Source organism: Anomalospiza imberbis, chromosome 2 (genome assembly GCF_031753505.1).
Source record: "Anomalospiza imberbis isolate Cuckoo-Finch-1a 21T00152 chromosome 2, ASM3175350v1, whole genome shotgun sequence".
NCBI lineage: Eukaryota > Metazoa > Chordata > Aves > Passeriformes > Viduidae > Anomalospiza > Anomalospiza imberbis.
The window spans coordinates 14,932,956-14,958,706 of NC_089682.1; the positions used below are offsets into that span (position 1 = coordinate 14,932,956).

Consider the following 25,751-nt stretch of genomic DNA (forward strand, 5'->3'; position numbering starts at 1 on the left):
TTTATATTGAAAAGTGATAAGAGAACAGTATAAAAATCCTGTGTATTTTGTTAGCACTTCATCCATACCTAATCAAAAGCCAGGAAAATAAAAAAAAATGAAAGAAAGACAAAAACAAGGTGAAAAAAACCCTGAATTTTCACTCTGCTGAGTTTAATAGGACTTTTTATATGTATTGATTTTTCTACTGTATGAGACATTCCTTATTCCATATTTAACCTTTAAAACATACCTGAAACAGAAGGTTGGACAGATATAATTTCAAGTAGTTGTAAAACATGAATGAGCTAATAATTATTATTTTCATGTTAGTTCTGGCTGACTTTGCATGCCTTCCTACTTGTTGCTAACAACTGAAAGAAGCAACTCCCTGTTACTTGCAACAAACTCCTCTGGGGACACTGACAAATAACATTCTAAGTGAGACTAAGTGTTGGTTTTTGTATTTTTTAAAGATTTTGCATCATTTGTATTGTATTTTAAATTTTTTGTATTTTTTATGTCCAAGTACAAAACATATCATTTGTGTTTCTCAAATTTTTTTTTCACCGTTTCCAAATGCCAACCATGTATCTATCAGCTGTATTCTGATCTTGCATTGCATCAAATGCATGCTAGTGTTTGTGTTTTACTTCATCCCCCATTAAGAAACAGTAATAAACTTAAAACTTTCAGTTCTCTTAGAATGTCTTTCCTAACTTGATCTATTTCAGAAATAACAGCATGAAGTTAAGCTCTGGTAGAGAGGAAATGACAATTCTAATGCCTAAGATAAGGTGCAATTCTCCTCTTGACAGGTTCTGCTCTGATGAAGTTCCCTTCAGAGTTGGTTCTCTGCATAACATCCAGTTTTAGAACTGTAATAGGTAGACAAGTAGAAAATTGAAAGTATATCTGACACTTTATATTAATAGCTTACTTTCAAAATTTCAACAAGTTATTGGTAGAGTTTTGAAAAGAAAAATATAGGACATGCAGATTTTTGGGACAGTACTATTTAACAAGTAAATGAACCCCAAATGTTAGGGTGCAAACTATGGGCAGAAGGACACTCTGGAGACTTTGGACTGGAGTGGTTTTGCAACGCACTGCTCCCATCACCTCAGGCAGCCCTTTCTGCAGCCAATTAATAGGACTCATCCCTGAAAACCACTGCCTTCTAGCCAGTTGTCAAGTTTTCAGCTGAAACTGAAGCATTTTCATCTGCAGTCCATTGCCACAAAAAAAGTACTATGGTTTCTGCACAGCAATAAGAAATTAGTTGTCAACACCTGAGCACCAGTGATGCAATCCTTAATAAATAGAAAACTGCAACACTCTTTTAACTATCTTGCCTCAATATTGTGCCCATAAGACTATGTGGCCAACTTGTGGTTACCATCAGATAAGAAAATCTTAACCACACGCAAAATTTTTGCAAGAACCCTGAGTGCCATCTTCAGCAGAGGAGTACAGAGATCCCCTTTGGATTACTATTTGGAGAACCACCAAGCTAGAGGTTGCATAAAGACCAGGTAAGCTCCACCTATATCAGCATCACTCTCATTTATTCCTTTCCCAGCACCATCACTAGCAAAAATTCTCCTCAGCACATCTGTTACTCTTCCAAGTCAACCTACTCCCTCTCTTCTTTAGCTCCACCCTGTAATCTTTCCACCTAAATAGGAATGGAAAAAACATTTTATCCAAACAACCATTTTTCATCCTTCTCTCTCCCTGCACAGCTCCAAGGTCAGCATCTCCTGCAGCATGCAGCTTTCCTAAGTGGCGGGAGCTGTATAGCAGACTGACAAGAGCCGCAAAGATTTAGCTGCTGCATGAGAGCTGCTGGTGACATTAGCAAAGCCATCCAGAAGGGCATCACTAGCTTCATGTCACTTGGAAAATCTGTGACTAGCAATAGAGGTGTCAAAGACATCTTCCAAATTCCAAGCTGGCAATGTTGTGCTGCGCTAGAATCAGAGAGAAAATTGTGTTTGTTCTACATAAAAATCCAAACTGTGAGCAGCCTGTAGGGATCCTCCCTCCTTGTCAGGAGAACTGCACCTCCACCATTTGCAGACAGAATTACATAAGCCGGTCTTTGGCAGGCAGAGCAGTGCTTTGACCTCCAAGCATTCAACAGGAGATGCTGTTAATGAAACAATTTTAACCCACATCGCTGCGGTAGGGAGTGGTTTGCTAACATGTGTCTCACAAAGTCTGAGCACCACATTACTGCTGGGACAATCTTCTCTGATACAACTTGACACTTCAGTCATATGTTAAGCTCTGAAGCATCTGTTTCATAATAAACTGTTATTTGCTTGCCAAGAACTGAAGCACTGTGTGTTTGGATGAGTACTACTAAGTTGCAAGCTATAATTTAATACTCATCTGACATTGATGGTGACCCAACACTTAATGGAGCTTAATGCTCTTCTGATGCCACTGATTAAATTATTGCTCAGTAGTCCAGTTTCATAATCTACAATTTGCAAGGAAGCAAGACAGATAGATATACAGGCACTGTCTCCTCTCACATCAGTGAATCAGTTTACTGGCAGGGAAAGGCTCCCTAATTGAAGTCAAAGGTAAGTACACTATGGTGCATCATTCGTCAGTCAGTACAGAATTTTGTTCAGATGCTTTAAGCCCATTATATTATTATGAAAAAGCAAAGCATGAAGTCTTCCCAAGCACAAGGGGAAAATATGGGTAAAAGCCTTGACCCAGCATGTGCAATGACTTCATAACGTCCTGAGCACTGTCCAGGAAACTCATTCCTCTGGCCAACAGGCGTTTCTATTCAATTTCTCCCCACTAGGTTGTTTAACAGCTTGGTCACCACTTAGGCACAGCTGTGCAAACAATCTTTCAGTGTTTGGCCTGATGCTATTGAATTCCATCCCAAAACATCTCTCTTCTCTCTGTGCACAGGATGAGGAAAGCTAGTTTGGACACAGAGGATTAGAGGCTTTCACAGCCCAACTTAAATCATTAGATCCTAAAGTTTCTGAGTTTTGAAAGAATTTCACCAAGTAAATTAGCAAGCTTAAATGTGTATCTAAGACAGCTGGCAGCAATTGCACTTTCTAAATCCTCTCAAAATCTATTCCCATCTTGAGGAAAAAAAAAAAAAACACTCTGTGAATGCCTAAACATTCTAAACATTTTAAAACAATTAAAAGCAATTAAACAAAACCAATGAGAGTGCAATGTTTCTAAAATGCCTTGGAGGAAAACAACTAGAAAAAGTTTATGAGGGAACAGGCATAAAAAAAAAAAAAAAATGTTTTTTTTAGCTTCCCAGAAAGTAAACCTTTCATCCCAGATAAAACTGAAGTCCTTGCCAGTACAAAAGTAGTTTTACAGGACAATTCATTATTACATTATTTTCACAGCTACTGGCAACCCAGAAACATACCACCCTCAATAAATAACTAAGGAACAACTACATGCAAATTGAATGGTAGATGCTAGAACAAATGCAGCATTAAACTGCAGAAATAAAAAAGTCAAAATCAGAAAACCCCCAGAGTAAGCTTTTCAAGGTATACATACCACAGCTACATTGCAGTTCTCAAATATGGGCCTCATTTCTGAGAGCACCCGTGATTTTAACTTTGAGATGGTGAATACTCCTACCAAAGATCACACAGTTCATGCTAACATTTTATGTAAGTGTGAGCTTGCACATCTTCCTAGGTGATGAAGCTTTAGTTCTAGCAGAAAGTTGAGGAGCTACTCATGTCTTAAGAATTTAATTGATATTACTGAAGGAATATATATCAGATTAAGTATGTCCTTTATAGTCTCTCTCAGAAAATAATGCTACTGTCTTAAAACATTGTGAAAATATCAAAAGCATCAGCATTTAGAAATATTTTTAAAAGCCCTCCAATTAAACATACTTTACTAGACAGTGTTGAATTAAAAAATATATTCCAAAATTAATTCAGATACAGTTTTATACAACCATAAGGCCTATTGACTTGTGCCTTCATGTTAGCCTTAATACTGGCAAAATTATTAAATTCTAATTTTTGATTAATTTGGTCTTCAAGAATTTTCCATGTTATAGAATGGAAAAACAGAATGTATTAGAATAGATGTTAGAATAGAATACATATAGAATGTATTAGAAAAAAAAATCTGCAAGTGTTTTGAACATTAACACCTGATAATCAAACTTCAAGGATTTCACTTCATGTCTTCAGAGAATCTCAAATCCTACACTACTGTCTACAGGAAAAAGCTCTCCAGCCTAAAGCTGCACTGAAATCTCAAGAATCAGGGTTCCAGATGTCTTCTTGTGAGGTGCATATAACATCCTATGGTTTCTGACACCTTCAGATGCTCTGCCAAGGATAAATGCATTTTTAGGATTCTAAAAGCTGTGCAGTATATACAATCCTTCTTTCCTTATGTAAAGAAATATTTTCTGTATTGTCAAGCCCACAAAAGTATTTTTAATTCTAGTAATAAGTAACCTTTGCTTGTTTCCCTCTTACTCTGCAATTTCACCATCCCCACTTCTTACCACGGCTGCACTTCAGCCAGACTTGCAAATAGGTTATTTTTCCTATCTCTGTATGAAGGAAGCTAAGCTCCAGAGAGAAGGAGATGACTTTCTTCTGTAAATCCAGTCCTCATGACTCAGCATCCTCTAAATGCCAGCAAAAAAATATACCCCACTGGCATGCAGGAAAAACATAACAAGGGGTTATTTTTCATGGTCTCGTTTTACAGAAAACTTTACCATTCAGCATTTATAGGAAAAAAATGTCTATTTTTCCTTCATCTCTTCCCAAGACCTTCCCAAGTTCTTCCCAAGACCTTTGACTGCAGCAGTCATCACCTGCAGTCCACTCACTCTTTCTCCATGGCTGGGTGAGGCAAAGAGAAAAAAGAATGTCTCAGCCCAGTCTCAATTCTTCAGTGCAAGCAGAAAGAGATGAGTTTTGATCTCAGAAGAGTCACATCTCTCTCATCCCTAAATTCCCTGTACAAATCCACTGCTCTTCCTGCCCTGTCCATGCCTTGCAGTGTGAATACCTTGAATCCCCCACTGCATCCATTCCTTCTGGGGAAGATTTCAGTGTGATCATGCCCTGTCTCTACCCAAACCCCCCTGATCTCTGCTCAGAGCTCCCCCATGCTCAACAGCCAGCCACTCCCCTCAGAACCAGAGGAGAAGCTGTAGGAAGCCACAGCCCCATCTTCTCACTTTCACTCAGCCTTTCAGCTGCCCCCTCACTGCCCTTGGCATGGGATGCCACGGGATGCCACGGGATGCCACGGGATGCCTTGCCATGCACCACTAGGTTCAGAGCTGGCTGCATGCTCGTAAAAAGCACAGCTGGCAGAAGTCATCAGAGTCATCACCTTCATGGTGAAGACGTCTCCTGACATGGCTTGGGAAAGATCTGGGCTATTTAGAAGGGTAAAGGGAAGGACAGGGGTTGATTAGCAAGTTTCACTGGTATTTTCCATGGCATTCCCTTCAGAGTGCCCTGGAACATACTAATAAAATGTTTTTATCTTTTACATATTCTGTACTTCTAGAACACAAGCAGTTATATGAAAATTATTTTGATTAAATGCTGATTCTGTGCAAAGAAACAGATCTCAATTTAAGAAATAGGTCCTATAATTATGGACCCCTGAAAGAACTAGCCCTTTTATTTCACTGAAACCTTTTGAATATCAAGGTGAAAACATTATAAAAGACTGTGCTTCAGTATTTTGAGGATTTCTGAGGCTTATAAATTTTCCTTTAATCTATAATTAAGAGAGCTCCTTCTTAAACTTAGTCAGAAGCCTATTCCAAATAGCTTTTTTAAGAGCTAACTAGTATTAGGGAAGAGAAAAGCAAATCAATGAATGTGTCACTGCTACAGAAAACTGCTGTATCACGCTTACATTTCATTAAATAGCAGACTTTGGAAGATGAGAAATCAGCAGTTTCAATCAAAGTTCCACCTTTGCACCACACACTAGAAATGCCCAAACATACAGAGGCAGTAAAAGGGGATCTTCTCAGCTTCAACATGACATGTAGAATTATTATGCTACTATTTCAAGAGTTTAAAAACATTATTTAAGACAGAAAACCTAGTTTCCTCAGGGCAGTAATCTCAATGACTGAAATTGCTGCATCCCAAGTAAAATTACTAAAGTACAATTTTTTGACTTAATTACAATTTTTTTAAAGCATTCTTCTAGTGACTACTGCCAACAAGAAAAGACATGGTGATTAAATGTTTCATGTCCTTTAAGAGCTAATCTGAAGTGCTTATAAGTGTTCAAAACAAAACAGAACTGTCAGTTGTTACAGAGCTTCTCACTACACAGTCGAGCAATGAATACACTTGACTCTTTCGCTTGGCTTGAGTCAGAATCAGAACATTGCAGACCTGGTGGCTTAAGCACTGGTGACACAGAGTGACTCCCTTTAGGACTGCCTTCCACCTGTCTTACCAGGTGTCTCGGCTCACACCCACCTGCTGGGAAGGCTCTCACTTCCCCCTGCTCCACACAGTCCAAGGGTAGTCACCCATTGCAGAACCTAACTCAAACAAAACCACAATATTGCCACTCCCACCCTCTCCCTGCCTTCTACAGATCAACCAACCTGAAAGAATTCTTTTTGTTAACTGTGACACTTTATCACTCCCTTTCTTTGCATGCAGGCCAGGCAATTTCCCCCTGGCAAGCACATCAATAACCCAGGAACGCTGTAGGGGGCTCAGGGCTGTGGCAAGAGATGTCCCCCTGGCCAGCACTAGAGCCACCTCCAGCAGTGACCCTGCTACCCTCACCTTGCTCCCACATCAGCAGCTCAGTGTCCACACCAATAATGCCAAAGAGAGACCTAGAAGCACCTTCTTTTAGTCCCTCTACTAAGAGTATGAAAGCATCTTCACCTGCCCTTTCCTGTAATCCACCTTTGCCCTATGGTAAATGCCATATGCATTTGTCATCATATTTTACCATTAGGAAATAAAGCAAGAAAATTGGTGTATCCTTTATACATGACATGTTGCATTGGTAACTTTTAGTTTTCTGTAATTTCTATGTCACGATGATTTTCCTACCAGTGTTGGTATCTTAGTATCATAATTCCCTTTATGCAAACTCAGAAACAGTTTAGTCTCAAACTGTAAGATAATGTAATTTCAAATTTGCCTTGAGGAAGTCCATAAATACCCATTAAAATGTTCCTTTAAAAAACATCTCAAATACTTGTGCAAATAACAGCTAGAGCTTACCAGAATGTCAGCATTTACTATCATTACTAATAGTGAGTACCCTTGAGGACCTCAGCCGATATTTTGAGCTTCTTTTAGCACATGAACACACTGTTCAGACTCACCAAATTATCTGGTACACTTACTTCTCTTCAGAGCACTTTTAAAAATCCTTGAAGTCCTATTGCAGCCCAACTCACAGCTGGTGACTTACTGGGCTGTGTGTACAGAAGCCCATGGAATAAACAGGATGCAGATTCAGCATACAGCCACTGCAACACCATGTACCAGTATTTTGTCACAGCTCTGATATTTCTCATAAAGCTTCAAGGAACTTCTGAACTAGGTTTTGGTGATATATTTGCTTATTTTCCATCAACACAAATTTGCTCTCCAGTGTCTCGCTTATCAATGTAACCGTAATATGTGCTGTGCAAGATCAAACCAGACCTATAAGTTATGCCAGGCAGGAATTTTATACTGAAGGGTTCCTTAATTTCCTTAAAATAATCAGCTAATATATATAATACAAAAAAAAAAAAAAAATCAGTACCTTTTTATCTGTCTCTTCATACATTGCCTTTCTCTTTTTACTTGTGACAAACTAAGTTACACAGGACCTACATCTTACAGAGCCCAAGACAAGAGGCACCCATTCAATTGGTTTCTGGCACCAGGCCTCTTCCAACATAGTGGGTTATGAATTAAAAACTGTCTCTTCTCTCCTACATTCAGAATAATGGTGAACCAGATGGCAAAATGTGATGGCTTCTACTGCACAGTCAGAAGTATGAGCAATTACCACTGGGTCCCCAGATCTCTTCCTCCAAATAACCTACACAATTATTTACTTCACCTTGTCTGGTGCCATTCATACTGCAACATCCTCTTTACTCAGGGATGAAGATAGGAGCTTACTTAAGCCTTCCCCATCCCTCACTTTTGGGCAGGTGGGGGTGGTTGGTCTTAATTTTTAAGACTTCTGTACTTACAAAAAGAATCCAACTTGTTCAGTCAACAATAAACAGAACAGAAACCTTGTGTGTGAAATTTTAAGCCACTAATAATGACTTTTTTACTTTTCAGTGTGCTAAAGAATCTGTATCATCATGACCACCAAAAACCTTTTCAAGGGACCGCTTGACAGCAGGGATAAAAGTAATGAGGTTGTTAACCCTCAATCCACCCCACAGCTTTTGGCAAAGGATAGGAGGAAATGTATGGTTTGTTTAGGAGGTGGCTCAGTCTTCCTAGGTGGGTGAAGCTCCTCAGACCTCCAGTCTCAAACCAAGAGTGACAGGCAGCACAGCAGTCTTTGAGTCTCACCTGGGCATGCTCAGATTCGTGCAGAAGAAATGGGAGCTCTGCAATAAGGATACCACAGAACAAACATACAAGGCCTCAAGTAATTTGAAAGACATCAGCCACCACCAGTGCCTAAGAAAGAATAGACAATCCTGCCTCTTCACTAGAAAAAGAGCAACTTTCCTTTTTAAAGGGTTACTAGAAAAGGATTATGGCATTGTAACCATTTCTTTATTTAAAACACATTCCCAAGCTTCATGTATCAAACTAAAGGTCACTCAACTTACTCTCCACATAAGGCAGAGGCATTCACACAGGCAGAACAAACCATATCTTACGAAGCTAAACAAGACTGAAAATGGTTTCTGTGTTAATGATTAACAAAACTTTGTATTTGCCAGTATTTAAAACACCTTATTATTTCTAAGTTATGCAAGTCTGAGACAGCAGCATCCTACCAAACTAATATCAACAAGAAATGAATCTGTCAAAGTGCAAACAATTTCTGCCTAACAAAGAGGATACATGGCAAGTTATATAACAGTGGTTTTAATTAGCTGGGCATATAAAGCTGTTACAAGACAAATTTCTTTCATTAAAAAAAGCAGATAGTCAGTTAGAAATGCTTCAGTGCAGAAAACTGAAGATGACATAAGACACTAAACCTTCTCCCTCCCCTGTAACAAGGAGGAACCAGAGCAGTATCACCCAACTAGCAGGTGATGAGCAGCCTCTTCTCCTGCTACTGCAACACTGGGAACTCCCCAGAAATGCCAGCAATAAAGGGGGTCCAGCAGCATAGAGAAAAAAAAATTCAGCAGTAAAAAGGACCATTTCCTATAATTTTTTTTCAAACACTCGGGCTAAGAGTTTCATGCAAAATTAATTGTGGGATATTATAAGTCCCTCCAGTATTGAATACCAATGTTTTGTGCGTTGGCCAAAAATGGTAGCATGGTACCCACAGCATATTGGGTATACATTATTTTAAAATGAAAAAAAAAAAAAAATATTGACTAAGAGTATGTGTGTATGCATAGACCTTTTTTCTCCACTTCACTTAAGGGACTCTGTTTTCCACATCATACAATTGCATTCCAACATAAGGTTCCCATCTTCCCCTCTGCTTCGGGCTGGAGGAGCAACCCAAAGAAGGGCTGTGCCAGCTGCTCCTCTTCCCAAAAGCACCAGGGGCAACACCAAAAACATCAGCAGAAAGCCCACTGCACATATTATTAGCAGAAGACTTAGTCTGCCCAGGCCCAAGGAGAGAGACTCGGGCACTTGAAGACAGAAATTAGATGCCTGAATTGAAGATCACAGGGCATGATTGCAGGCAGTTTTGTCTGATCAAATTAGGATGGAGACAGACACATCCTTGCCTCCAGATCCTGCTGTTGTCAATGCCACCCTGGGCACACCAGCCAGACTGCTCAAGGCATTTAAGAACACAGGGAACCTTAAGCTCCCAGGCCTTGCACTCACGATTATTAGAAGATTCTGGGTAAAATAAAGAACAAAATATAGACAGTCCTGGAAGCAAAGCTGGGAATCCAAGACACATCCTTGCAGCTAAATGGAGATTCACTGGACAGCAGTTTCTTATTTCTTAAAGTGGTTTTGTGAACAGAGATTACAAGATATTGCATGAATGCTGGATTGTTCCCCTTCAATTCAAAAGAAGCCATTGTTCTGGGATGGGAAACTGGCTTCTGAAAAGACAAACATCCCTTCTTGCTTGTTTCATTAAACTGGTAAAAGAAAATTTAATTCGAATTAAGAAAACTCATATTCAAACGGCTCCACTGGAGAAAAACAATTGATATTTATGTGCTGTTGCCACTTTGCACTCATTACAGGGGCTAATGTTTTGCAAGACACATCTTTTAAACCTTCCTAAGCTTATTATTTACTATCCCCTGACAAGCATGACTTCATTTCATGAGCTGGCACACATCCCATTGTGAGAATCTAATCTTTAATAACATATCCTAATTAAATATGCACATTTAATGCAGAAACCAATAGCTAAAATTCAGAACAAAACAAAAAACAGCCATTTGACTAAACAAAGGAATTGGATTAGAGTGCACAGAGCAAACTCAAATATTAAGTCAAATATGTCACAGCAAAAAAACATTTAAGGAAGGGGGGAAAAAGGGTAAAAAAAATCCCCAAAAAACCAATCAGACAGACAATTCTTTATACCTGACTGTATCCAACCTCTCTGAATTCCTAGCTAGCTTACTCTCCATCTGTCATATGATAACTTTGAAAGAAGCACATTTAAGAACTCATCAAAAGTTCAAGCCAATTGTTCTCAGTGTGTTTGGTTCCACTTAAGAAAGGTGTGCTCTTCTACACAAGCTACAAGGATTTATTCTTCTCAACACTCATGGCATAATTTCACTATTACATTATTTATTATTTTGAGTGGTTCCAGAGTGACAAAAACATCCTAAAATAGTGAGCATCAAACAAAGAAAAAACAACAACAACAAAAAACAAGAGCAAACAAACAAAATTTTTAAAAAAATACCTCTTGAGATTTAAACACCAAAATCACACCACCAAAAAACTACTTCTATGCCCCTTTTTGAATTACTGTATACTGGATTCCACTTTTCTTCTAGTCAGTACAGGCCTAACATTTGACATTACTGAGATACTTCGAACTCAAAAAGTTTGAGTTACAAGTTTGCAACCTGCTATAACACTTTCAAAGACTCTATCAAAATAATATTAGCTACATTTGTAACTTTATAAACAATTTTACCATTGATTCAGAGTAAACCCCAACACACATCAATCTTTGCCTTCAGAGGTCTCACTGTAATTCTTGAAGTTTGATTTGGTAAGATTTATCAAACCAGTATTCTGCAGGAAACTCCTCACAGTATTTGAGAGCATGAAACAAGAGAGGAAAGGCTTAGGGTTTACAATTTTGGCTCTTAGGATAAATACAAGTCAATTACCTACACCACATTGCTGAACATAAAGCTAGAAAATCTAATGAAATTATAATATTACAGCTTCTAGGTCTTATTTCATTCCGCCTGACTTCATACATGCACAAATGAACAGTTATAAAATGTTCACTTTCCCTTTGAATCTAAAATGTCACCATTCCCACCACAGACTACAATATACTGTCAACTGAAAAACAAATGTTTTGTAAAGTAAAGGTCTTTAAAATATTTTTTAATAATGCAGGGGGCAGCGAAGTTTGTATTCAGCTTTACCTTCTCTTGAACTAGAAAACAAACTTTAATTAATTTTTGGGTTTTTGAAGGGACCTGTCACAAATTGAAGTACTATTTTCAGTTATTCTATTAAACAGAGCACTCATTTCTCTAAAGAGGAATTAGCTCAGATCTGCAGAGGTGGAAAACATTTAGGACATGCTGCTCTGCAGACTCAAGCCTCTGTCCCACAGTCACAGCAGCTGGATGCCCAGGCAGCCACCTACAGCACACCACTGCACCCCACTGTGGAAGGCAAGAGTGTCAGGAATACCCATGAAACCCCTGGTAACAGAGGCAGGCATTAATTACCCAGGCTGTTTAGGTTTACCCATTCATAGCTCATTAGCATTAGTTACCTCCAGTTTATAACTGGATAGTTCAGTACAGCTGAACAAACTTTTGAGCTGAGCAACAACAGATAAGATGCAAGACAGAAACTAGATGATGCCCAAATAAATAACAGGAAAGGGGTTTACTGCCCAAGACAGATCAATCTAAATACTGCTGAGCTCCTTGTAAACTAACTTTGTAGAATTTTAGTAACTGAAAAGAAAATACCTTTAGATGTCTGCAATAGATTTACTCTTTAGTTCATCTAGCAAATACTACCCAGTACATGGGATTTTCACAGAAAAGTAATTTTTGTTTTGTTGCTTCTCAAGACCTCGGACTGGTAACCGGTCAAGACTATTTTCAAATACTGACATTTCCATAATGGAGATGGGGGCCAAGAAAATAGTGCCAGACTGCTTTCAATAGTGCCCAGCAACAGGACAAGAAGCAATGCCCATAAACTAAAACTCAGGAAGTTCCACCTTAACATGAGGAAAAACTTCTTTACGTTGAGGGTGGCAGAGCACTGGAACAGGCTGCCCAGGGCGGTTGTGGAATCTCCCTCTCTGGAGATATCCAAAACCCAGCTGCACACATTCCTTTGTCACCTGCTTCAGGTGACCCTGCTTTGGCAGGGGGGTTGGAAAGGATTATCTCCAGAGGTCCCTGCCAATCCCAACAATTCTGTGATTCTGTGAGATGGCTACCACTTCTTCATTGCCGCTACTCTTCAGCTGTCTTATTCAAGCCAAGGTATATCAGGAACATCAAACCCAATTTATGAAAAAAAACCCCACAAGAACAACAAAAAACACATCCAAAAAATCCTATCAAACCAACAAGAAAACATGGTAATCATAGAAAATACAAAAACTTCATGATTACATATACATCATTATACTTTCTATAGCTGCATACAGTAGCCTCACTATAACTCATTAGGTATCCAAATGCTCTCAGTAATGAAGTTTTCTAAAGCACTCATGATTAAAACAGTCCTTTAAAGACTATGAACTATCCAGTTCTTTTCAAAAATGAGTTTACTTGCTCTCAAGGAGTCCTGTCATATTTTTCTAATGATAACCTGTCCTATGTCTTTCAAATGTTCAGACTGACACTTATATGGAATTTTTTTTATGTGCAGTGATTACACTTCCAGGCTGAACCTCTGTCAAATCCACATGCAGAGCATGACAAATTATTCACACTACACTGTGCTCTTGGACTCAGTTATCAGGACTTCAGAAATAGGCTTTTGACCCCAGACTGCATTAAACAGCTAAGATCAGGTCAGTTTAAAACATACAATGAAATAATGACTGAAGCAACAAAAACTACATCTGCTTTTGAAGTCCAGAATCCAACAGTGAAATTACAGACTGGTGATATTTTCAAAAGGACTTGTGGGGCACAATACTCAACACTATATCCAAAAAGATTAAAAGAAATTTAAGAAAAATTAAGCCTCCACATTCTAGGTCAAACTAGCATATACATTTATTTGAAAATACTTGAAGACTGCAACATTTGAAATAATTAACACCTCTTGAAAAGTAGTAAGGACCATTTTGTCATCCTGCATTTATAGAAAATTTTAGAAACAAGTAGAAGTGAACTACCAAAATAAAAAACAGACTAACTCACTTGGTCTGGGTTCTTTTCATATTAGCTCTAATAAAATAAAGTCTACCAAAACCAGCCATTCTTGATCTCTGAAGAGAAATGGAGACAAAGGGCACATTATTCTATCCATGATGATAAAGCAACAATAAACAAGACAGCCAGAAGTCAGCCAGCGCTGAACACTCAAGAAGGTACTTCTTGGATATCTCACAAAAAGGTCTCCAGTCACACTTCACTCAAAGTGAAAAAGCAAGAAGAAAATTGTTATTTTTTTGGTGTTTAAACGATGTACACAAAGCAGGACAAGTGCAGGTTCACAACTGAGGGTACACGACCAAAGATGTTTTTTTTAGAGAGTAACTTCTACTGTGTGTTCAGCAGATCCCTCTACTGATATTTCTTCAAAGAGAAAAATCTGAAACAAAACAAGGGCAAGAACAGCACTGCACCTTGCAAATCAAACTATCAACTACACAAAAGTAACCAACAAAACTACAAAGCAATTAAAGAAAGTAAGGCAGGTGCATGTCAGTAACGGATATCGATGACGGGAATCCAGTTACAAAGATTTTAAATATTAACATGGAATTTAATTAGCATGCCGCAGCTAACTCTCCCACCACTATGAAGCAAGCCTTCAGCAACCACACCTGGTCAAGATTTCAGGTTGGCATCTCACTAAAATGACTAAGTTCTCTTGTCATTCCCATGAAGGGTTTCAGTGTTGACTCAGAGGGAAGAATGCCATCTAGTGAATTACTCAGTCAACACTGGCACATCCCACCTATATTTACCTGGCCTCAATATGTAGAGGAAGGATTTCCTCACCTTCTCATTGATGTCAAGATTATCAGGAGAGAAAGGACATAAAGAAGAAGGAGAAAACATGGAAAAAATACATATTTAAAAACATGTCATTTACAGCTGTAGCTACTGGAAACTGGTGGATCTGGCCAAACTAAAATAAATTCTACATTTTAACAAAACCAGTAATGTTATCAACTTCTTTACAGCTTACAATCATTCCCTGTTGGAGCAAAAAAACCCTTTAGAGGTGAGCCCGCCAGCTGCTCAGCTCTATACAAGGGTATGCTCATCCTTCCAAATACAAGAGGCCAAGGAGAGGTCCCAGCATTACCCACGCTCATGGACAACCTTAGCTGCCACCCCAACACTCCTCCAGACTATTTTGGCCAGCTCACCCAGGAATGTATCATTCTACCAGTGCTACTAGACCAAGTGGCAAAGGCACAGCCCCATCAGCAATATCCGAAGCTCTGCGAAAATGACTCGTGCAGCTCTGCTGGACATCCTCTGACCACCCATACCCCAACACCAGTAAAATCCTGGCAGAGGAGTCACCACAGCATTCACAAAGCACAACTCAACATCACCAAATATAGGCCCTGGTCCACTTAAATCAATGGATGCTTGAGGCTGATGCGAGTCCTAAACCATTTATTTTAAAAGCTACTTGAACCTTCAATTTAAAGGCTCAAATAATTCTCATCAACATTTCTCCCTCTCCACACAACAGAAAAAGGTATCAATACAAAAGTACAGCACTTTAACTGACTATATCAAAATAATACACTTAAGCTGAATAGAGTTTAATTAAGGCTTACTCTGGTGCACTCCAATATTAATTAATAGTTTACTTGGAAATTCCCACCATATGGTACTGTAGCAGATGTTAATCATGTAAAGCCAAACACTTTGAAATTACTGTTCTAGCCACTTCATCTGAGGTATCAAGTGCCCTAAATTTCTACTTAAAGGATAAGCTGGAAATGCCAAACATCCTACAAGATGACATCCACAGCTATTTTCTTCAAGATAATATTATCTGGCAGATAAGTAGCACAAAATGGGGTAGATTTTTAAGCCTCCACTACTACAAAATGACTGGCTATAGACAGTGCTGGACTCCCTTTGCATAAGAAAAATGCCTGTATTCAAAACCTTAAGGAAAAATTTATTGTGTCTCCCAGATATCTGCTAAACCCCATACACATGGAGGGCAAAAATGTGCATATGAGAGAACGTGCATTAAGCATTCCAGATCTTGGCTGGCCCAGACCCATGGATCTGTGTCTTCCAGCCCTTCATCCTTCATGTGCAAGAAAGGAACATCATGAGGAGCAGTAGATGCTTGCTCTTGGACAGTCAGCTCTTTTAAACTGAAGAGGAGCTGCCCTGCTAAGCCTGTCTCATAACAGGAAATTGACAATGCTCTGAGCAGATTCATGTGGCAGTAGATTTCTTATAATATGAACCTAATACTGGGCCCCCAAAATTTTTCTTCTGAAAAAATACAACTCATCTCCACCTCCTTACTTCATCTTTTAGAGAAAGCAAATGCATTTGAAAAGCTGGAAGAGATCAGTGAAGAAAATGTGACCTTTCAGAATTTCCCAACATGGTGTTTCCAGACAGGAACTTTCAACAAGGTATTTGAGAACTCTTACTCTTCAGCATTTGTCTTGGTAACTATTCAGCTTCTGAACTGAAGGTTTAAAGTATTCATTAAGTAAATAATTTAAGCAGTAAGTGTAAAAGCACAGTTTTGCTTTATTTGGATTAAAAAATCTGAAGTTGTTATCCTGATGAAAGTAAGTGCTTAATACAGGTGATCCATGCAGTTATGATTTAATGAGGATACTGTAACTTCTTGGGAAAAAAAAAGCAGTTACAAAGAATGGAAGCCTTGAAGAATGAGTTCTTCCTACTTGTTGCATACCTTGGAATACAAGGAGAAATTTCTCAGGAAACAGCTTCTCCTTATTCCTCTGGAAAATGGTAACAAATATTACTACTTGTCTCTGGGAAATACAGTACAATCAAACACTACAGCAACTTAACTGAGATTAAATGGTTATCTGCACTTCTGCAGATCAGACAGAAAAGCTAGACCATTTGTCAATTTGGAGTTTAGAAGATAAAACTGCCTGGTTATTATTGTTAGAGTGCTTAAAGACAACTACTTGCAAAGATTCTAAAAATACATCTGTATATATATTTCAATCCTCTCATCTGAAAAGTGATCTGGTTTATATGGCTGCCTTGCAAAATTCTTGACACCCATTAACCAAAAAAGGCATTTGTAAATTGTGGCAAGCACATCTACAACAGTAAATTGCTTGGTTTAATACTGCATAATGCAAATAAATTTGAACAAGATCAAAATACAGAGCTTTACCAAACTGTTGCAAAAAACCACTTGAGAAAACATATTGTGAGGCCATATTTAAACTAACAGATGTTTCAGAAATAGAACAATATGTTCAAACAAAATAAAGGTGTAAATGGGCAGTGCTAAAAGAGCTTCACAACTAAGCACATCAATTTCAGTAGCGACTGAAATGACCTCATCTAGGAAAGCTCCCTCCTAAAAAGATCATAAATTTAGAAATGAATTCTGATGGTATGCTTAAAATTTGGCTGCATGAATTATTTGCAGAGTGGCTGCTTATGTAACATTGCCTTTGCTATGGCAACACCCGGCTGTTAGGCTTTGACACATCCCAGTTGCAATTGCAGTTTCATTTTCTGCTGATAAACAATGGCAGTAGAGGTTTTCTAATCACAAACAAAGATGCTCTAAAGGACATCATCGTGATTGATGTGGCGGCCATTGATACTGCTAAAACTCCTAATGTTAGAAGGGCAAGCAAAAAGTGAGAGATCCACAGGAAAAATAAACAACCTACAGGGAGAGAGATCTTCCAGCACTGCTTTCAATACAGTTTTAAAGCTGGAGTCTTTTAAATAAAAGTTTGGAATAGTGCAGGTTGACTCTAGACTACTTGTCTTTGTATAAACTCCCTTCTCCAGAAAGTCCCCCACTTTGTCTGACTCAAATTCTTGTTACTTTCTTACAGAGTAACTATCCATAAAATAAAGAGGCTGTGTGCTTATCAAAATAAATTCCAGCTATGGCATTATTTCATATTTTTCTACAGCTTTTTTTGCTAGGCATTACAGTAAAAGTCATAAATCCATTTAATAGCATCACTTCAAAGCTAATAGATTACTACATGTACCCTCCAATACTGTAAAATTTTAGTTTGCTTTACATTAGAGAAAAAAAATACTGGTTTAATACTGACAAATTGTAAAATGCCTGATCTATTCCACATATGGCACTTAGCAATGACTATTAAGTTGATGACTACTCTGACTCTCATCAGTCACCTACACGCACTTGACAAGGAATCAAAGTTTCAGAATCCAAGTTCTTTTCATACTCTCATCCAGCTTTTTTTTTCCCCGAGACAACTCAGCCTTTTCCATGTTATTTCCAATAGGCACAATTTTTAAGGGCCCTGCCAAAATCAACATGAAGGGAAGTAGCATAAGAAAGAAGCTTTAACTTAACAGACCACTAGAAGAAAAACTAGAAATTATGGACAAAATTGAAAGCCCTAAATAAGGCACATATATTTGTGGAAGCACACCTCCTCTTTAACATAAAGTAGGTGTTCACATGCCTTTGTAACACTGTAGTCCATCCTACATTCAAGAAAAAGCTCCCCCTAAACTCAGTCCATGTCAGTCTTTAGAAAAAGCCATGGCCAAAAACGAGGTCGGTCTGATAGTGACCCTGAACGCAGGATTCACCCTTATTTTTTTTAAGGCCTAAACTGATTTGCTAGATCCCAGTGCTGTGACAGAATTTGTGACCTCACTGATGAGCTTCCCTGTTGCTAACTGATGGTTCAGGAACTGCAGCAAAACCCCGGTGCTGCCAAAGCAGTCCTAGGGCTCTGCATATGCACGAACAGGAGTAGGAGGATCCCCATGGCAATACTTTTTTTAAATCATCATTAAGTATTGGAGTATTTAGTGTCAGAGCATTCCCACAAACTGTTGCATTTTCTTGGTGAATAACACATAATTCCCACTACACCAAGTAAAGCACAGTTGTTGGCAGCCCATGATGACTCTGCAAACACACGTGCCACTGAAAATGGACATGAACTTCAGCACACAAACAGCAGACAGAAACAGTTCTCAAACCCATGCAATATTCAGTCATACAGATGGGGAACTTTCATACTCAGCTTTCACTTTGCTAGCATGTTCATATTTCTGCCTGTCACCCCCACAGTCCTTCTAAATATCTGCATCCTTCTAAACCCTGGTAGAGTAGACTTTTTAGAGGCTAAAAGCCCCAAGTCCTTAGCATTAGAAGCCTTTAAAGGCAACCCCATGCCTCAGATGTCAGCTTCTTGAGTATCACTACTGTTATAACAGTTTAAGCTGTATGAGCTTCATATAAGCCCTATGAGCTGTCATTCAGCAAGCAAAAAATAAATATTTAAGCTTTGTTAGACACAGTAATATTGATTTTTTTTCAGGTGGACTGCCTTTTGGAACAGATGCTGCCATTGAGAGATTGGCACTAAATTAAAATTCAAATAATTAAAAAAGTTAAAAGCAGCAAGCCCTTATCAAAATACAGCAATCATCAATAACCTCAGACCAAAGAAGTTAGATTAGAAGACTCAGTCAAAAACATCCTAATGTTTATGAAGTAACTGAGTGTCTTTAAGTGTTCTCAGAATCTCAGAAATCTAAAATACATCTGGCATGTTCCCCTCCTGAGTGACTGAAAGCCGTGACGTTTGACAACGCTTGCTTTTGTAACGTGCCAATGTCTTGAGACTCAGCAGCGGAACCAACACGTGTCCTCCAGAGGGGAGGCAGAGGAGGTAGGTGGCTGACACACTTTCATTGCACTGATCCATACAGGACCTTTAAAATTAGTACTAAATATATGAAAAGCACAGTAATACATGGTTTGAATCAATTTAAATACTCATTTTATCCTCCATGTACAATATGCCATCCTGTGGGAGAGATGAGCTAATCTATCTATGCTTTTTCCAGCTCTATGACAGTTACTCTTCTGGGTTCACTTAAAACCCTGCAAAACTCATATGCTGACATCGGCTCCCCTCACTTTGTCCCTTTCATTTGCAAAGTTTTAACTGGTACTTTGGTCCACAACTTCTTACTGCACACATTTTCACAGTCAACGTTTAGATAGTTACTTATTTGTATAACCAATTCCAGGTACAGCTCTGCAGCTCAGCAGCACTGGCATTAGGCCATTACAAGGATCCACAGACAATGTGTATGTTGAGGAATTAAAAACTGACAAGATACCGGAGAAACTGCATTTATTCCATGAATACCCAGCCTTGAGCCTGTTCCCTACACAGACATCCAGCCCAGAGATTGGCATTTTTATCTAACCCCTCCGAGTCATACTTTCCCCATGTTCATTTCTCACATCTTGTAATTTCAGGCCCAATGTTTTATCACTACACTGAGCAAAATGCCACTGAGGTAATGGTTCTTTTGCCTAAATAAAGAATTCCAGATGAGGCCTTTTACTGCAAATGTTCAGGTCATACCAACAAGACCATCACAAAAACACTGAGAACAATAAAATCTAAAGTGTTTCATTTCCCCTTACTTTCAGATAACTGTAAACAATGTTGAACAGTAGGACTTTCCTTTTTCACGAAAGATTTTGCTTTGAACATCAAGATCTATTTGGAAGAATTCTCTTTACAGAGCTGCTCTGGGCAGGCATACGACATAGCAGGGCACTTACTTCAAGGAAGAGGTTAAAACCAAGTTCAACATTTATAATTCTGTAAAATAACCCCCAGTAAGTCAGCAAAATATTCTCACATCTTGAAGTTTAATGTAATTTATACAAGTCAGACTTGACTGCCGCTAATGCAAAGACCACTATTGCACTCCTTCCACACTTCTCATGACAGCCACATTCATGATTTACTCATCAAACTTGTCTTGGGTACCTCTTAAAATACACATAAGTTATTTTGGGGACCTTCAGAAACAGAATTTGCTGGAAACAAAGCACTTAAAGCATTAGAAGAACATTTTTTCATATGGATTTCAATACCAATGTTTGCAACACTACACGTTACAAGTAAGGAAAACAAAGTTTTTGCAGCAAAGACCGCTTGCCCTTATCCACTACCATCCTTCCTACAAACTCAGCAAGGTGTGACCCATCAGGCAGGAGCAATCGTGCCCCCCGCTACTGGTCATACTCCTTTCCAGGCTCAACTTTTGAAACTAGAGTGGCTTCCTAGGTGCTTTTCCTCCAAGAGTCCCAGTCACAGGCAGGTGCTTTGTCTCCTTGCACCACCTAAGTGAAAGTTCTGGTGCTGCACAGAATACAAAATGAAGAAATGGAAGTGTGAAGCAACATACATGTGTTCACTCCATACAAATGAAAGTCCTCCAGAGAAACAATCATACATTCAGGCCAGAAAAAACAGGTTAAACACTAAAAAACAGGCTTTGTATTCCAGACAGGGGACACGACTGCAATAATTGCCTTTTTTTTTTTTTAAAGTTTATGTGATTATTTCTAAAAGATCAGCAGCTCTGAGTGTTAGCCACAGGTTTCTAACTACAAACCCTTATCCAGCAGCACAATTTCTAATGCTACCATTTAGCCTGTTCTTTTCAAATTACTGATTTTATAATAACATAATACAAAAGCAGAGTATGCAAACAATTCACCTGTTATTTATGAAAAGCAGTTGATTTATTACATTTTTAGGTGTTTTAAAAATGCATTATCTGCAAATTCATTGTTTTTATGCATTCCCCAAATTATGGAGAAGGTATCGCAGATACTGATTAGAAAAAAAGTTCTACACAATCTTTATATTTTGAAGTAAAGATGTTGGAAGCTAAATTCCTGTAAAAAACACTTTGAAGTTGAAAAGGGTTTGCTCTTAATACTGATCATCTGTAGCTTCTTCGAGGTTTTTATTAATATTTACTAATTTCTCCGGATATGAATTATTACATCATTCTTTTAGATTATTATTCTATAGAGTGAGAATGCTTCCGAAACTGCAAAACTATGTATGCTACTAAATACAATTATAGCTCGCTAGCTGTAAATGCCAGGATTGAATAACTGAAAACATATGCTATATGCCTGAAATTTTAAGGATGATGAAACTGTCACATTGGTAGCACACAGCATGTTATAAAGAACTCCCACAATGTAGCAGTTGTTCAAAACTTGTACCCATCCGGTCATTCTATCTTTATAAAAATATATATAACACTAGATGGTGATTTATTCAAAAAACAGCTGCAGCTTAACTTAAAGGTAATACGAAAATACCCCCCACACACACAAAAAACACACAACAAAATATTTTTCACATTACAGCATTAAAGCCACGTCAGAATAGCATATACAGAAAATAAAAGAAAAGCGTTTCCAAAAGGTCCAAATTTTATACCCATCAGAGTTTATTTGAGGGAAGGACAGGTGAGGGAGCGGGAGAAGCGGAGCAGCGGAACAACCACACTCAGCCCAGAGCCCAGACTGTTCGCGCTCCCTTCAATCTCGGATTTTGAAGTGCAGCCCCCGGGGAAGGGGACGGCGACCGCCTGACGCGCGGAGCCCCCGGCCCGGCCGGAGGAGGCCCCGCCCGGCACGGCGGCTTCCCGGCAGCGGGGGGAGCCCCGGCACCTCCGAGGGTGCGGACCGACCCCCGGCCCCGCCGCCCGCGGAGCCCCCCCGGCCCCTCCTCGCGGGGGCGGTCGCAGCCGTGTCTCCCCCAGCCGTGTCTGTCTCCCCCAGCCGTGTCTGTCTCCCCCAGCACCGGCCAGCGCCGCACGTTCGGCTGAACTTTCACTCCGAGGCGTTTCGCGCCGCACCCGCCGCGAGCAGCCGGACGCGCTCCCGCGTCCCTCGGCTGCTTGGGGGGCGGCTTCATCGCCACACCGCGGTCGCCGCCCGGGAGCACCCCGGGCTCCCCCGGGCACAGCCTCGCCTCCGCCCCCGGCCCCCTCTCCGGCTCTGTGGACAGCCGGGGACCGCCAGCCGCCTTCCCCGCTCCGAGCCCGGGGCAGGGGGACAGCGCGGCCCCCGGCCCCAGCGACGCGGCTCCGACGGCCTCCCGCCTTCCTTCCCAACCCTGCCAAAGCGTGGGGGCAGCCGGCGTTGCCAGGAGGCGGGATCCCGGCGCGGGGGAAGCCGCGGAGCTCCCCGCACCTGCGGGGCGGGGGTGGGGGGTGATGGGAGAGGGCACCGCGCGGCCCCGGCACCGCTCCTCACCTTTCATCCAGTCGACGACCTGGCTCGGCGACCACTTACTGACGGGCTCCATGATGAGGGCCATGGGCGGCTCGGGGGCGCGGGGCTCGGGCGGCCGCCGCTCTCCGGGCGAGGGGCGAGGCCGTGCGGGGCGGAGGGACCGCGCTGCCCGGAATCCCGGCGGCGGGAGCAGAGAGCCGCTATATCCCCGCTTCCCTTCGCTCCGCTCGCTCGCTCGCTCGCCGCCTCTGTGCCTCTCTGGGGATTTCAGTTCATGTTGCCGGCTCGGCGGGGAGGAGGAGGAGGAGGAGGAGGAGGAAGGGGGAGAAGGGGGCGGCACGCTCCGACGCCTCCCGCCCCCGCGAACCCGCGGGCAGCGGCGGCGGCTCCCGGCCCCGCCGAGAGGCCGGTCCTTGGCGGCGGCGAGCGGGGCTCCGGCTCGACTCTGCCCGCTCGCGTGCCCAGCGGCTCCCGCGGCTCTCCGCGGCCGCGGCTGCCGCGCCGGTGTCTTTTTCTCCTGGCGGAAATGACGAGGCGGCTCCTGCCACCCGAAAATATCTCCAAGTGAAATGGGAAGCGACACCCGACGGCCGCCCGGGGCGGGGGGAGGGGAGGGAGCCGGGATGACTCGCAAGGTGCAGCCGCCGGCGGGAGGGGGGTCGGGGCGGCGGCAGCGTCGAGCACCTGCTCCCGGCGGGCCGGGCAGCGGGGGAGCGCAGCCAGCGGCACCGAGCTGGCGCTTGGAGTCTGGGTTTGTTGGATTTTATTTTCCCTGAATTAAGCATCGCTGCATGGGCGGGAAAAGTAAATTTTTTTTTTCCTCTTTTTTTTTTGAGAGAGTGAAGCCCGGCTGTGAAACGGCAATGATGGACGGTGTCGCCGGGCGCCCCGAGGGAGCCGCGCCAGCAGCACCGATGGGGTGGCGGCATTTGCCCGCGGTCTGCGGGCGGCCCGGGCAGGGGAGGGAGGGGAGAGGAGAAGAGCTGCACCTCACGCCGAGGGTGCGGTAATGGGGCAAGCTGGAGCGAAGTCAGGCAGCAGCATGAGGGTCGGACCCTGGCGACCACAGCATGGAGAGAGCACCGCAGGTGCTCGTCTGTCCTCCCTGTCCTGCGGGTTGCACCACGAACGTATGGAGGGTGCAGGTGTGAAAATCCACCATCCCTGCAGCGTCTCATCACTGCTGGAGCTGTTCATTTTCTCCTCATTCTGTCTCACCAGGCTGCATCATCCTGGAAGTTACCCCAAAAAAGGCAATTCCCATGGGCCCTGTGGCACAGTGTCTTTTGGTAGGAACCCCTCCCAAGTGCACAATGATTCCTCCTAGGATGGCTGTGGCATCCTTTTCCAGCACCCTTCCTAGGAGCCTCTGCTCTGAGTAGGTGGCATCTCCCTCTGGAGCTCCAGGCAGAGGATAGTACTAAAGGTTATTTTCCTTCTGGTAAGTTGGCCAATGTACAGCTTTGCCTGCATTTGCATTCACCCTGCTTCTCCTGCTAAGGCTGAGGCAATGACCACCAAGATGTTCCCTCTGACAGCATTGGCTGCTGAATGCCAACTGCTGATACTGACATTTAATATCTGTATGTGAGGAAAAAAGAGGATTCCCTAAGCCCTGAAGTGGTAATAGCAAAGGAAGCAATTCCTTTGTGCTGTATAGGCAGTCCCAGAAGCTTTCCCACTTCATTATGTGAGGCTGAAGAAGTAGTGAGGAGGGGCAGTAAAGCAGCCATAGGGTTGGTAACGCCTCTCCCTGGAGACCCAGGCAGAGTTTCCCCACCAGTGTTAGGTAGACTTGGCTCTCACTTTAAAGGCTGTACTTATTTATCTTTGAGAAGAATCTTCTTTTTACTGAAAACTGGGGCTCGCACACAGTAATTTTCCTCGAATTTAGCTCGACTCATTTCTCCTGTGTCACATTGCTGCCAGCACACTGACAAGCCGCCTGCTTCTAAAAAGGTTGTGTTACTTAAAGCCACAGAAACAGTAAACTCACTTGCAAACTAAAGCTGACTTCTTTCCTTGTGAAAGGTTTGAAAGGTATGCAGGATCCTTATATACTGAGTTGTTGTTGAAAGAGCATGTTATAATTTTAATTAGAAACCAGTAGTTTGAAAGGTTTAAAAGTATAAATATGCAAGATCAGACTGAAAGCTGGCATGTAATTTATAGTGTCATCATGTAATTCTCAGTGGGCTGAAACGTTCTTTGTAGGTGAGGACAGGGAAGTAGGTTCTCAGTACATATCGATGTATGTAGTCCTATACTACATAATTATGCATGCCCTGGGTTTCCTATAGCTTGCCAGCATAATTTGTAGCTACAGCAAGTTTTTCTGTAGAGCATCTGTCACCCTGGACTGTCCCCATGGTCAGTGTCTATTACTTTTAAAACCCCTTTATGAAGGTTTTATCAAATTATGGGGTGGTAAAAGGGAGTTCACTCTTCCACTTCAGTAAACAGATGAAGTGCTGAGTATGGAATCTAATTACCTTGATTGTTCTTCTCACAGAGTATAACCGTGCCATAAGTACTGGGGTAAATCCTACTATTTTACTTAGAGCTTGTTTCAGTTTCACTGAAGATTGTTGGCTTGGCTATGGTAGGGAGGACTTGGCTCAGGAGTAATGATAAAATTATCCATCCATGGTATTTAACTTGGTGACCTACTACAGCAATGAATTCTATAGTCAGGACATGTGCTACATAAAAGTATTTTTTTAATTTGCTCTAAATTTATTGCTGCCTGATTTTATTATTGTTCTCTCTTTCTAGGGTAAGAAGGAGAGCTAAATGACTTTTTATGCTGACCTTCTAAAACTAAAGTGTTTCAGCCAAAATGCATTAACCAACGTCTTTTGGCTGTTTTCATCTTGCAGTTTAGTGGCCTTCGTCTTGCTA

The 25,751-nt window shown here is 41.3% G+C and overlaps 1 protein-coding gene across 8 annotated transcripts in view; it reads right to left on the reverse strand.

Moving 5' to 3' along the window:
* The window catches only part of CNKSR2 (connector enhancer of kinase suppressor of Ras 2), a 205,459-nt gene extending 182,021 nt beyond the window's left edge, over window positions 1–23,438 (reverse strand). For all 8 annotated transcript variants that reach the window (XM_068179895.1, XM_068179894.1, XM_068179892.1 and 5 more), the window contains exon 1: window positions 22,872–23,438. In XM_068179895.1, the coding sequence (XP_068035996.1) occupies window positions 22,872–22,935 (64 nt within the window). In that variant the 5' untranslated portion in view covers window positions 22,936–23,438. The remainder of the gene's footprint in view (window positions 1–22,871) is intronic.
* Window positions 23,439–25,751: the final 2,313 nt, after the last annotated feature.